The sequence below is a fragment of the Heteronotia binoei genome, chromosome 6, assembly GCF_032191835.1.
Source record: "Heteronotia binoei isolate CCM8104 ecotype False Entrance Well chromosome 6, APGP_CSIRO_Hbin_v1, whole genome shotgun sequence".
In the NCBI taxonomy this organism is placed as follows: Eukaryota; Metazoa; Chordata; class Lepidosauria; order Squamata; family Gekkonidae; genus Heteronotia; species Heteronotia binoei.
In genome coordinates, this window is record NC_083228.1 from 57644665 (window position 1) to 57659754 (window position 15090).

Below are 15090 nucleotides of genomic sequence, written 5' to 3' on the forward strand. Positions count from 1 at the left end.
TCCCTCAAAAGATTTCTGCTGCAGTCTTTTCAAATTCTATTCCAATTCTTTATTTAACAAATGTCTCATTTGCGTTTGTAATACTGTAATTTCCCTTATAATTTTCTTTTTCCTGGCCTTTTTCTCAACTCCCCTTCTTTTTTCTTTATTTCATTTTGAATGTCCAACAACTGTTTTTCTTTTGCTCTCTTATCTTTATAATTCAGAGTAATCAATATTCCTCTCATTACTGCTTTATAGGCATCCCAGACCGTCTGAAATTCTATATCCTCTTTGTCATTCATTTGAAAGAAAGCTTTAGTTTCATTTTCTAGGTATATCACTTTCTAGGTATGTTTCTTTATTCTGTAGCAAACCTTCATTCAATCTCCATCTTCTCAACTTCTTAGACAATTTTGTAATCCACATTATTGGGTTATGGTCAGCCCCAATTTTAGGTAAAATCTCTATTTTCCTTGTTATAAGACCTAAATCTTTAGTGCCCCACAACATGTCAATTCTGGAAAAAGTTTTATGTCTTGCTGAAAAAAAATTATAGTCCCACACATCAGGGATAAATTTCTTCCATATATCTTCCAAATTTTCTTGTTTGACCAGCTGAAAAAAAAACTTTGGCAAGTTTCCTTCTTTGTTATTATCCCCCCCCCCCCCAGACCTATCCAATGAGTTCTTAATTGTTCCATTAAAATCTCCCATTATCAAAACTTGGTCATAAGTCAGTTCACCAAGTTGTTGTATAATGTCTTTTAAAAAAGCATCCTTTGCACCATTAGGTGCATACAGTCCCAATAACGTGTTTTTTTTCATTCAATATTATTTCTACTGCTACAAATCTTCCATCTATCTTTAAACACTAATTTTGGCTCCAATTCTTGTGTAATATAAAAAATCACTCCCCTTTTCTTCTGCTCAGCCAATGAAAAAATTTCTAACCCCAATTGTTTATTTTATACAAATTTGTAATCCTTTTGTTTAATATGCACTTCTTGTAAACAAACTATATTACAATTTTGCTTCTTAATCCAATGAAATGTTGCCCTTCTTTTTTTGTGGTGAATTTAGTCCATTTACATTCCAAGACGATAATTTGTAATCCATCATGGTGCAAATTCTTTATGTTCTTCATAAAATCTACGCAGTTCCTGTGCATTTGTAATTGTGATTCTTTTCCCCTGAAGTTCCAAGCTCAAACCTTCAGGTATTATCCATCTAAACCTCATTTCATTGTCCTGTAATTTTTCTGTCAGTTTTTTATATGTTCTTTTATCATTTATCACTTGCTTTGGCAACTCCTTCATAATTCTTACTCTGCTGCTTCCCACTATCAATGTCTTTTCAAAGTTTTTATTCATGATCTTTCCCACCATTTCTTTTGTCATGTATCTTATGACAACATCTCTTGGTAAATTATTCTTCTTGGCATAGAGTGAGTTCACTCTATACATATAGTCATACATATTTTTAGTCTCTTTAGGATCTTCCTCTAAAAATTCTGCAATTATTTTTATTATATATTCTTTCAGGCCACCATCTTACTTTTCAGGTACTCCTCTCAGATGTGTATCTGAGTCTCCATCAATTTGCAGTCATGGATTGTCACTTTTTCTTGCATTTTTAACAAGGTAGAATCATGTTTAACTGTAAATAGTCCCAGAATGAAAGATAGTAATCTGTATCTTTTCTGCCAATTATCCAGATCTACACCAGTCTTGTGTAGCTTTAGATGTTTAGCAAAATCCAAGAAGGTTAGGATTCTGTCGAGATGTCAAAGAAATGACTCTGAGAACTTCTGCAGATGATGAAAATGCAACTCTTCTCCGGAGACCCCTCAAAGGAGCCTCCCCCCCCCGGACTCCCTTTTAGCCAAGGTAAATCTCCTCAAAGTTTCCTGTGCATATCTTGGACTAATCTCTAACTGAGAAAAGTAGGCAGTAGGCATTAATTTGCCTTCCACTACCCCGAACAGAAGTTCCAGCCTGCTCCCATTATGAGAAGCAGCTCAGCTCGGCATTTTCCTCCCCCGGAAGTCCCCCCCATCTTGCTAAACTGTGACAGGACAGATGGAGCATGCCCAACAGATCAAGTGAAGGCCCACATGATGGCAGGGTTAATGACAAAGTCAGCTTTTCCCTCTGCTACCACTGCACTACACCCACATACCTTGCCTGAAATTCTGGAGAGCTGCTAACAGTCAGAGCTGACAATGCTAAGCCAAATGGACCTAAAGTCTGACTTGGTATATGGAAGCTTCATATCATCACACAAAAGTCACTGCCAAACAGATTCTTGGCCTAGCTCTCTGTGGAATGCATGTTTTCATACACACACACACACACACACACAGAGTCTATCTGTCTGTTTGTACACACACATCATATCTGTATATTGTGAACACTTCCTTGACTTAGAAAATTTTCTGAAGCCTCTTAAGGAGATACTGATTAACTTAATTTTTTTTAAAAATTGGCAGTTTAAAAAATGTTTTCCAGTTATATATCCAACTTTAACTTTCTAGGCAAGAAGATTAAACAGGTAATGACAGAGCAATTCCAGTGGGTTTTGGATAACACATCTGCCCTTTATCAGATCTGGGCTACAGACTTGATTTGGGGATAATAAAGGGACCAAAGAGACTGACTCTGTATAAGGTAACAGACCAAATTTGCATTCAGTGGCATCTTTAAGACCAACAAGATTTTATTCACAGCATAAGCTTCCATGTGCACACACACTTTTTCGGATACATTTAAATGGAAGTTACCAGCTCATACTTATAGGTAGAGGTTGAACGGCAAATCAGCATACAACATACTGAAGATGTTTAACAGGTGCAAGGATCAAACAGAAATAACAAGCTTAGTTTATATGATCTTTTTTTTTTATTTAATTCTGGGGGTAACCACATTGAAGCAAATACATCAAAATTGGCGTCTGATGTATAAATGCACCCTTCTTACTTAGTTGTTGAATGCTGAAAGTAATTAACCGAGACCCTGCTGTTATGCTCCATTTGTCTCCTCTCAAGCATGGAGATAACTAACAGTATCCTTTTCTTTAAGGTGGAGTGATCGGTTATGCAGTGTTATAGCTCCTCTGTCACCAGACCACAGAAACACATTCTGATCTACAATTCCAAATTACATTACATTACTATCCATAGGGTTGTCAGATCCTCTCGCTGTTGTGGATATATTCTTTTCCAACAAGAGTGATTCCCCTCAAAGAAGTGAATAAATAGGTTTCCGAGAATGAATACAATGCCAAGTCATGTGTGCGGGGACATTATCCTTTAGAAGCAAGACTTTATCCTTCACATTGATGTACACTTGTCCACGAAGTTTCAACCAATAAACAAGGTGTGATAAAGCAATGCAAGAATAATAAGAATCAACTTACCACTGAGTCAAGAAACCTAATACAGCACTCTAGCTCTGGACGAGTCTCACAGAACTGACGAAAAAGAAGTCTTCCAACTGGTTGCTTCTCACATAAACTGTGGTAATCTCTCTCTAGAAAGAATAAAGACAAGGAAGAACTTTAGAAAGCTTTATATTTCTCATGCTAACACACACACACACAAATCTACACAAAAATGAAGATGTGGCTAACGCTATGTGCAATTTATAAATGCACCATAAAGCACAGAAACTTGTATTGAATGTAGAATCTCAAGCGCTCACTTTAAAAAAAAATTGCGCGTTTGTAGCTGTTTCAGCTGCAAAAATAAATTTGAAGGTATATGGTTATACCTATTTAATAATAATAATAATAACACATTTTATTTATATCCCACCCTCCCCACCGAAGCAGGTTCAGGGCGGCTCACAACATATAAATTTCAATTTACAGTAAAACATCAGTACAATTAGATCAATAATTCATTAAATAAAAAAATCATATTTAAAACCATCATTTACAATTAAAATTAACATTTGTGGTGCTACATCTCAGATGTTTTCCTCAGTAAGTTTGGTGGCTGGATACGTCTACAGCAGGTTTATCTTAGGTCTATATTTAAGCGACCTTTTGGAATTCAATACTCTGATTTGGGAGAGGGCACCAGACAGGACCCCCCATGAGTCAGGGGGCATACTATCAGTTGCCTTCCTAGCATCTTGTCCTATTAGCAAAAACTGTTTCAGGTGGGTAGCCGTGTTGAAGCAGCAGAACAAAGTCAGAGTCCAGTAGCACCTTTAAGACCAACAAAGTTTTACTCAAATTATAAGCTTTTGTGTGCATGCAGATATAATGGAATGGAAATTACCACTCCATACATATATGAAATGGAAATTACCAGATCATATATATATATGAAATGGAAATTACCAGTTCACACATATATGTATGGACTGGTAATTTCCATTGCAATGTATCTGAAGAAGAGCGCATACGCACAGAAGCCTATACCCTGAATATAACTTTGTTGATCTTAAAGGTGAACTTAAACTTTGTTCTAGCAGAAACTGAGTTTGTCCCCTGATGCCCTTGCTTCTTTCCATCCATCAGAAAATTACTACTGGGATTCCCAAACTACAGGAATTAAGGGTTTGAGTAATTTGAGAGCCTAGACTGCTGGATACCCTGCTGAGATGTATTTTGTATGGTCATGACACCATGTGAGAGTGGTTGATACTGGTGTTTCAGTTGCCAACTGCAGGAAGTGCTGCTGTGAATACCCAGATTCTAATATCTCGATCATGCTCTCTGTATTCCATTGCAATAGCAATAGTACTGAATAATGTGAATTTGCTGAATTTTTAACCCACGTTAGCCATTGCATGAAACACTAAATTTATAGAAGCTTTACAGCACAATCCAGAGGGAGGGGGGTGGAAAGTCTTTTGGGAGCAGATGAGCCGCTACGTGGGCGCAGGAAGGGCAGCGGCACCTGAGGGCTGTCCCTGAGTGTGGGAGGAAGTGAGGCGGAGCGCAGCATTCAGGCGGAGAAGGGGGTAGAGTTGGGGGGGCGCAGCCAGGCTTAGGCGGCTTCCTGAGCAGTTTGGCCCATGATAGGCCCCCCCCCGGCGTGTTCCATAGGCAATCGTTGAAACCAAAAACAAAGGTCGCCTCTGTCACTGCGGAAGCTCGCAAACCCCTTAGGAAGTGGCGTGATTGCCTCACCAATCCCCTTGTGCCTTGGCCTGCCGAGCCCCCCCGGTGCCCAATCGTGGCCCCCACCCCTAGAAATACTTCCGCTCTGCCTTGCACAACTCAGTTGTTAGGGAAAGGTTCATGTGGCGGGAAGCTCTGCCGGCGAGCTCCCGGCCATACAGACTTAGAGTGAGGGACAGGCAGGCACGTTGGTGACGGGTTTTTACACCCCGCGGTTGCTTTGACAGTATCTTTGACTTGTGAGGGCAAACTGCTCTTGTTTCCAGGTCTCCACAGGTTCCGGGCTCCCGGAGGCTCTGCATGTGAGGACTGTTGCCCATGGCTGGGTAAGTTCCACTGTCCCCCTTGTCCTCCCCCTCCCCTCGCTCTCGACCGCTTGGTGTTTGAGCGTCTCTGGCACTTGAACCCGGCAGTGGGCTCCAGCAGGGAGCATTTGCTGAGCCCACTCCCCTGTGCTGCTGCCTGCTCCCTTCCTTTGGACTGCCCTCTGCCACATTCCCAACCCCAGGAAGGGCACAGTGTGTGTGGCAGCTACCCCGATGCAAGGAGGTGGGTCATAGACTGTCCTTTTAAGAGAGCCCCTGGCTGAAATGCAGCTGCCCTTCCAGCTGCCGCCCCTGAAGGTGCTCTTGATCTTTGTCTCTGTTTTGCAGGTGGGACTCCAACACAGAGGCTTCCGCATGTGTTGCTCCACTGCCCCCCACCTACTCCCTCAGCTGCTTCTGCCTGCCACTAGGAATAGAGTGCTGCCCACGATGATACTGCCCAGCATGCTCCAGGGAGACTGTTGTACTCTGTTCTGGAAAAATAAAGTCTGAGCTGTGCCCTCTGTTGTCTCTCCTGCTTGGCATCTGCTGCATGTTTCCGGGGCAACCCCCACCCTGTCAGTGGCCTCTCTGAGGGAATGCCTGGGAGGGTGAGCAGACTTGGTTCTTGGAGGGGGTGGAATGGGCTATGAGCCGCCACGCTGCCCCCCGTGTGGCTGGACAGGGAAGGAGGGCTGCCACCCCTCAGCCTGCCTGGGCTGACAGCCTACTCGACTGTACAGGGCTGTTGTGTGCTGGGCACTGGAGGGGGGGTGCTGAAGTGGATGCATGCCCAGCGGCTTGCACTCTGAGTTCTGCGGCCCCCAAGGGAGGTGTTCCTTGCACACAGCAGTGGGCGGCAGCAGGGCAACACCGGGGGGGGGGGGCTCCAGGGGGTGTCTTTCAGACTTGGTCTAGCCACTCCCAGACACAAATTCCAGCCACTGTCTAGGACAGTGAACTCCTGCACTTGGCACTTCCTGCTTGTCTGCGCATGCCTCTGCCCGCTAGCCTGCCATTGGCAGAGTCTCTGACAGCGGGAGGGAGTGGGGGGATTGACGGCCTCTCAGGCGCGGGCTATCCACCTCCTCGCCCGTTCATGTGCAACGGGCTGGCCAATCCCGTGGTCCTGCGTGAGCCTGCACCTCACTTACTCCCGCCTCGGCAGCGGGCTAATGGTGTGCACCTGGGCGGAATCACCATGGCGATGGGTTCTCTCTCACTTGTCAGGCCGCTCTTCCTCCTCCAAGCATGGCGTAACGTCTCCCCTTTGGAAGCCAACGAGTGGTGCCATAGATCCGCCCACACCCGAGCGGCCGGCCGCCATGTATGTCTGGATTGGGCTGCCCATGTGCTAGGAGTGATCACATTTGTATCAGCTATGTGCTTCTACAGTTCAAAAGATACATGCCTCCCATCTCCCTCTCCTAAAATCACATACTACTTTCTGAATAGAAATATGATATTAAAGAAGCAAACAACTCAAATGGAAAGGGGGAGGGGTAATGCTGAAATCCTGAATTATGTTGGCACAAGTATAAACTAGTTCGTGCATTGTTATTACCAGTGTAAAAGCATGAGCCAATACTAAGACTCTGCAATACTGGTAGCCTTGTTTAAGGATTAATTTCTTTTTTTAAAAAATCACAAAGTGTTCAATTATATTTCGTTTCCTTAAACATATTTGGCTCCTGTGTTTTGCATCTTATGGTCAGCAAAACTCATTAGCACAATAGGCCACACCCCCTGTCATCAGGAACTCATTAGCATACTAGGTCACACTTTGCAATATTATGATTTTCAGAACAAGTGAACATTAGTTATCAATGAAAAATGGCCATAAATATCTCACTAGCTGTGTGGCATGAATATGATATAAAATCAAGGCTATTGTTTATGGTTATATTCTTTACACAGGAGAATTTGGGAAAGATATGTTTTACATTTATGACTAGACCTATTTCAGAAAAGCAAGATTAAATCCAGAGAAAAAGAGAGAAACTGTTCAGGAAAAGCACTGCTACATTATGTGCAGTCTCTGTGCAGAATCATTACATATTCCCCAGTTCCCTGCATAGTAAGAAGTTAATTTCAGAATTTGGTTTTTGTTAGATGACAGAGAAGCAGAAACATTCTTTCTTTGTATTACATGTTTTATATACAAATATACAGTGTCATGAAAACAACTGGCATGTCCATTGAAGATAGTAGATCCCTGACCTTGTCATCCAGTTCCCAAAGCAAACTCTTTTTACCTAAAGGTGTTTTACCATCAACCAATGCACAGCTCCAAACACCCTCTGTTTCTTTTCCTGCTTGGTTCAGACATAACATGAGTCCATGGTTTGTTTTAACTGCAACTGATTTGTGAAACCAGAATTCTGTATGCAAATGATCATTCAAATCCTTATTTAACTCTACAACAGATGGCAATGCTGTCTTCTTTGCCTTCCGCCCAGGGAGGCAGAGTGGAGTGCTTGCCCCGGGCGATGATGGAGGGGGGGCACCAAATTGGGTATGGAGTTCATTGTATTCTATGGGATCATAAGACAGAATTAATTTTGCCCCCCTCAAAAAACAAGTAGATCCAGTCCTGCTTCCCCCAAAAAACCAGTTGGTCTCCTGATGTACTTTGCAATGCATGCAATTGAGGGACAAGCCAGGGTTAAGGCAGGATGCCAGGGGAAGGCCTTGGCCTCTAAGCTCTGTTTGATTGTCCCCCAGGGCAACTGGTTGGCTGCTGTTGGCTGCTGGTTGGCTGAAAACAGGATGCTCATAGACAACTGGCCTGATCCAGCAATGCTCTTATGTTCTTATGATATCACACTAAGCCATAGTTAAGAATACCTGTGTTTAATAAACCAACTTCAAACGTCAGTCCTCTGTAAAAGACTTACTCAATCCCATTCATTTCAATAGGATTTGTGCAAGAGAAGTTCTCAATCAATTGTGCTCACAATGAAATAGTTTACACTTTTGAAACAGATGCTTATAGGGCTACTAATATAATTTTCCACATTAAATTTAATATGATGAAACTTATTTCATTTTCCTTTAACATATTGCAATTTTGTCTTAATTGAGGCACTATACAATTACCGTAGATCTCAAGAAGTACTTGTCATAACAAAGAGAAATATATCATTTGCTGGCTAAACCCAGAATAATCACAGATGGGCTACTTGATGCTTAGTTATGATTAAGTGATGCATATCAGGTTGTTTTTGCATACTGCATAGGTGAGCTAACACAAACTCTTATATTTATTATTCATTCATTTAAAATGTATATACCCCTTTGGATAACGTACATTCCCAAAGGCAGCTAGCAAAAAGGCAAAACACTAAACGATTATATACTGGGTCCAGTACAAAGTGTTGGTCATTACCTTTAAAGCCTTATATGGCCGAGGACCCACCTACCTGAGGGACCGTCATTCCCCTTATGAACCCCAGAGAGCACTGAGGTCAGCCGGGAAAAATCTAATGGCTATCCCTGGGCCGAAAGAGATTAAACATCAAAATAACAGAGCACGGGCCTTTTCAACCGCGGCCCCTGCCCTATGGAACCAACTCCCTGAGGAGGTGCGGGCCCTGCGGAACCTTGACCAGTTCCGCAGGGCCTGCAAGACCACCCTTTTTAAACTTGCTTACTCAGACTGCTAAAGAAGGCTGTTAATAAGGATCCGCCAATGCGGCTTAAAGACCTAGACCGCTGTGTATAAACTGGCAGAACTAGCGTCCAACATCACCAGCACTGTCAGACTAAACTATCTAATTGCATTAACTGGTTTTTAATGTGTTAAATAATGTTTTATATTGTTTTATATTGTTAAATTTAAAGGTTTTATTATTACTGTATGTTATTAAGAAATGTTGTTAGCCGCCCTGAGCCTGCCGAGGCGGGGAGGGCGGGATCCAAATAAAATTTATTATTATTATTATTATTATTATAAACGGACAAACAGGTTTACGCTGCGGCATGGCAAATCACGGGTTTTCCCTGCGCAAAATAGTGGCATGGAGCAGCTGGTGCGAAATTGCTAGCTTGCTCCAGAGAGAAACGGGAGCCTGGCATGGAGTAAGGTTAGTGCAGAATCAGCCACAGACAGTTGCTTCACATGCCTGCATCCCATCTGCTTCTTCTGGTAGCAGCCCTTGCCTACTGCACTGAAAATCAGTTTTCTAAGAAGCTTCCAAAAACAGCTCACTATAGGGCAGGGGTGTCAAACATCTGGCCTGGGGGCCGAATTAGGCCCTCGGATGGCTCCTATCAGGCCCCTGAGCAACCAGTTGCTTCCTTCTCCCTCTCTCTTGCTTCCTTCTGCATAACAGCTCACTTTGCAAGGCTTGCTCAATTGGACAGGAGCTACAGAGTGAAGACTCTATTTTCTCCATTGGCTAAGGTTCCTCCCTTAGGGAGGAAGGGGGAAGGGAGAGCTTGCTTTGTCAGGCTGTCTCAATTGCACAGCAGAGCTACTGAGCCAAGCTTATCTTCCTTCCCCATCTTGGTTCCCTGGGGATGGAGGGAAAGAGCCAGAGTTTCCTTTGCCCAGCTCCCTGGATCCTAAGGGAGAAATACAAAGAAAGCACCTTTGAGACCAACAAGTGCTAACGTTTTAAGCATGTTTTAAGTTTTTTTAAAAAAAAATCTTTAATTTTATTTCTCTGTGTCCTTTATAAAGTTTATATCTCTGCTACCTAATCTTAAATAGGTACACACATGGCCCAGCCTGACATGGCTCAGCCCAACAAGGTCTTATTTATGTCAGATCCAGCCCTCATAACAAATGAGTTTGACACCCTTGCGGTCTTCTGGATTTCTGCCTGGCTAAAGGGGCTCACTGGATTGTGACCATCTGGCCAATGCACAGGAATTCATTCTCTCTCTCTCTCAAAAAAAGAGAATTATCAATTCTAATCGCCTTAGTTTAAAAAAAAACAACACACCCCCAACCAAAAACAAGAGCATGCACCATATCTCCAAGTCCATTAGTCTTTGGCAGTATTTGGTGACAAGAACAGGATGAACTCAGTGGTAAAACAATAAATGATTTCATTCTTCTTTAATGGCACAGAAGTGTCAAAAAAGTTAAATCTCATATAATTCAGAAACTATTTGTATTTTGGTTCGGAGGATAGCCATGTTGGTTGAAGTAGAACAGCTAGATTCGAGTCCAGTAGTGCCTTAGAGACCACAGAGATGTTGTGGGTATAAGCTCTCTGGAGCTTTAACTCTTGAAAGCTGATACCCTCACAATCGGGTTGGTCTCTAAGGTGCTACAGGACTCAAATTTGTACATTGAGACCCTGGGGCTACTGTAAGCCAAAATGCCCTCAAAACGAGGTTGGGGAATTATCAGGTGGGCACCTGGCTCACTCAGGATCTTTTTACCTATGTATACAAGATTCACATCCAGAAAGTAATGCTTAAAATATTAGGGACTCTGGACCGGGCGTTACAGGCAGTGGCTAGGTGGCTTAGGCTGAGCGGGCTGAAGCTGAACCCAGCGAAGACAGAGGTCCTTTGCTTGGGTCGCTGCGGCCCGGGAAGGGAAATCCCCCTGCCAGTTTTTGACGGCGCGCCGCTGACAGCGTCGGGCAGGGTCAAGAGCCTGGGGGTGCTATTGGAGCCTTCTCTGACGATGGAGGCTCAGATAGCAGCCACTGCCAAGTCCGCTTTTTTTCACCTTAGGCGGGCGAGACAGTTGGCCGCCTTCCTGGAGCGCGACGACCTAGCAACAGTGATTCATGCTACGGTCACCTCGAGGTTGGACTACTGTAATGCCCTCTACATGGGGCTACCCTTGTGCCGGACCCGGAAACTGCAGTTGGTGCAGAACGCTGCTGCCCGGCTGCTATTAGGGCTCCCAAGATGGGAGCACATTCGGCCGGGGCTCCGGGATCTGCACTGGCTGCCAGTAACATTCCGAGTCCAGTACAAGGTGTTGGTCATTACCTTTAAAGCCCTGTATGGCCTAGGACCTGCCTACCTTAGGGACCGTCTCTCCCCACATGTTCCCCAGAGAGTACTACGTTCCGGCTCACAAAATCTGCTGGTAGTCCCTGGGCCAAAGGAGGCCCACCTAAAATCCACCAGGGATCGGGCCTTCTCAACAGCGGCACCTTACTGGTGGAACCAGCTGCCGGAGGAGGTGCGGGCCCTGCGGGACTTAGGGCAGTTCCGCAGGGCCTGCAAGACAGCCCTCTTCCGGCAGGCCTATAACACCTAACTGATACTTTGGATGGAACATCTTTGGATGGAACAAAATGCTCTTATAGACCGCTGGCTTTATTTTATCTTGTTTTATTAACTATGCTTTTATTGTATCTTTAAATGTTTTAAATGGAATTGTATGAATCATTGTGTTGTGAGCCGCCCTGAGACACTTCGGTGAGAAGGGCGGGATATAAGTCCATTAAATAAATAAATAAATAAATAATAAATTAAGTAAAACAATTACAATTTATTCTAGAAAATATAGGCATACATACAAGATAGAATACTCATACAATCATACATACAGTCCTAGGAAATATATATAGAGAGATAGAGACAACACATGGGTAGACAGACAGGGTGGTATTTATCTATCGTAGTCTTCAAGGAAGGCTCCAATGGCGACAAAAGAGGATGGGGGAAATAGGACCCTCAACTGTCACCAGAATCGGGGATGGATCTAGAAAGTGGAACTGGGGTACTGCTAGATGCACACATGTGGAGAGCTGGGTCAGAGGTTAAATAGACTACCTTGGACCCTCAGGGGATGGGAGGTACGGGGGAGGAGAAAGGAGAGGCTCTGCAGTGTCCTTAAGGGCTGGACTACTGCAGTAGCCAATAGAAAGTGCATCGGTGACACCTAATTGGGTGCCTGTTCTTGACCAATGGACTTGCCTGGTCCAGGAATACCTGAGTAAACTTTCAGGTTGAAATGGACCTGGGGGCGGCTCCAAAGTGACAGTTGGAAAGAAGAATAGAAGTGACTTCTGGGTGGGGAGATGCTTAAGACTATTAAACTTATCTAAAAGGGTGACAATAGAGAGCCAAATCATTGCCTAGGTAACGCCCGGTTTACACAAAGGAACTTGGCTCTGGCTGAAGATGGTCTTCCTCTTCTTTAGTCTTCTTCCTGGAACCAGTCTTTGTCCTGAGTTCTGTGGACAAAGGCTTGAGTGGTCTGGCAGGATCCACACCTAAGATATGCTTGATTGCCTTATGCAGAAGTTGAAGCAGCTGTTGGATATGGAGTCAGGAAAACAAGATGGATTCTGGTGGTGTTAGCCTTTGGTTCATGGAAACAGGCTGGAAACTGTTTGCCTGTACAGTTCATGGTGTTGTGGCTTCTTCCACTGCAGCGGCCAAGACTGGGCACACAAGGAACAGCTGGAAGCTCGTCTGTAGTTCTGGCTAACACCCATCCAGAGATGTAGAATGCTGCTGCAAAGCTGAGGCTTATAGTATCCACATAAGCCTTAGAAACCGTGGGCAAAGTCCACTTCTTAGAGCAGATGTGTGCGAGTCAAAACTCCAGGCACCCTGGCAACCATACTGGTGATCACGATGTCCATGTGTATGAAAAGTAGGGGGCTTTTCCTTACACTACGTTCAAAACTTTAAAAACAGCAACAACTCACTGGTAAGCTGGAAAACACATTTTTGACCTATTAAGTGAACACAAAGTCAAAGAGAATTTTCCAACAATGCATCACAAGCACTCTGAGCTACCGCCAAATTATCCACAGTCTTTACCATCTACTTTTATCAGTATTTAAAGGACAAGAGTGAGAGAATTGTGCACAAATGGGGTGTTAAGAGTCCTACATTGAACTCAGTTGTGTCATCCTCTGTAAAAATGCCAATAAAAATAGCAGTTCTGATTCCAAAGTTTAACAGAAAATGATTTCCTGAGGAAATGGAAATGTTAAATAGCTGGAAGTAAAACCATATGTTTGCAGTGATAGATATAACCATTTTGAGGACAACAGTTAGACAATGACTCCTGCCTGTTTGGCAAAAGCTGAAGACGAACCTATTGAGAATCGCTTAACTTCTGTGAAAATTTATAAAATACATAACATGGCAGGGCCATCTACAAAACAGGCCAGTTTGCTATAGAAAGTCCACATAGTGCTGCACATAATGATATTCCTGAACTTTTATCAACATTCTTCCATTTTCATTATTTTCAGTAAAGCTCTGTATCAGCTTTCCACTTTGACAGGGTCCCAACAACTTCCAGATAGGCTCAGTACAATCAATCAATCAATCTGGCCTCACTCACTTTCTAAAAACACTTGATGGAAACCAGATAAAGTTTCTGTGGGCACCCCGGCAACCGTGGGCACCCCATTAGGGTCTGCTGCTGTAGTGTAACTATGGCTGGCATCTTCAAACCACATATGGCATGAACCAATGAAATGAAAAGTATGTATTTGAGGACCCTGAATTACACAGATTGCTTTATGACCAATCAAAACAGCAGATGACAACCCGCCCCCCCCCCCAGTTTTCTTCTTGTAAAGCTGCAACACAATGCCTTAATATACCTGTTCAATCATGTAATCAGCTGAGCACACCCAACACAAAGGAAAGCTGCCTTTCAGAAAGCTGAATAAGCCTCGCCCACCTGGATAGGGAAACATTTAGTACTTCTAGAAAGTGGTACTAGCACTGGCACTTGCAAATACCTGCCAGAATTCACAGCATCCTTTATTCAACTAAATTATAAATGGAAAAGCAATTGTCTGTTTAAAGACAAGAACTAACACACACCAATCCACCCTGATTTAGAAGATGAAAGGTGCTTGCCATCAAAGGCTTCTTTGTGTACTCTTTAAAAAGGCCTACGCATTGTGTTGGTTGCATCGTTAGCAATGCCTTTGGGTATGATTTGAACTGTAGGTTTAAAATGCATAGCTAAAACATGGGCTACATCAGGTGGAGGATTTTATTTCTTGTAACAATGGGCTTTAAGTACAAAAGTTCATTTCAGGTCTCAGCCAAGCTTATATTCCCTTACATAACATCCCTTATTTTCTTTGCACATACCATGGACAGAATCTAAGAGTTATTTCAGGCTCACTTTAGGATTTGTCCAGTAATGTTTGGGAGTTTTTTCTTTGTAGAGACCCCCCCAGTGCTATAATGTCATTGCAATGCACTTTACATGGGATTGCCTTTCAAAACAGTTCAGAAGCTTCCATTGATCCAACATACTGCAGCATCAGCATAACATATGCTGGCCCCATGAGTTTTAAAAGAGCCTCACTGGTTGTTCATTTGCTTCTGAGCACAGTCCAAAGGGCCAGTCATTACCTTTAAGCTTTGAGACTAGAGTACTTCAAAGACCACGTGCTCCCATGTGAAACAGACTTGGGGAGTAAGAATTTTCACAGGCTTGAGTCTAGTTGCCCCCCCCCCCCCCTGTCGATATGCAAGGTTACTCAGGAAAGGGTGTTTTGTGTGGTGGCCCCACAGCTGCTTACTGACATCTTGTCTTTCAGTCTTCAGGCTAAGACCTTTTGATTTATTCAGGCCTTTGGTTAGATTGCCTTGGACAATTTAGCTAGATTTTCCTGTTATGCTGTGTTTTGGCTCCTGTTTTGTGCTGTTTTCTTTGATGTTGTTGTATTGTTTAATGCTTTATTGTTTATGGAATTGTTCTTTTAAAGGT

The 15090-nt window shown here is 43.3% G+C and overlaps 1 protein-coding gene across 1 annotated transcript in view; it reads right to left on the bottom strand.

Moving 5' to 3' along the window:
* Positions 1-15090, bottom strand: part of GRK5 (G protein-coupled receptor kinase 5) — a 252071-nt gene that overhangs the window by 135014 nt on the left and 101967 nt on the right. Inside the window, exon 3 of the mRNA XM_060241527.1 lies at positions 3397-3509. Coding sequence (XP_060097510.1) covers positions 3397-3509 — 113 coding nt within the window. The remainder of the gene's footprint in view (positions 1-3396; positions 3510-15090) is intronic.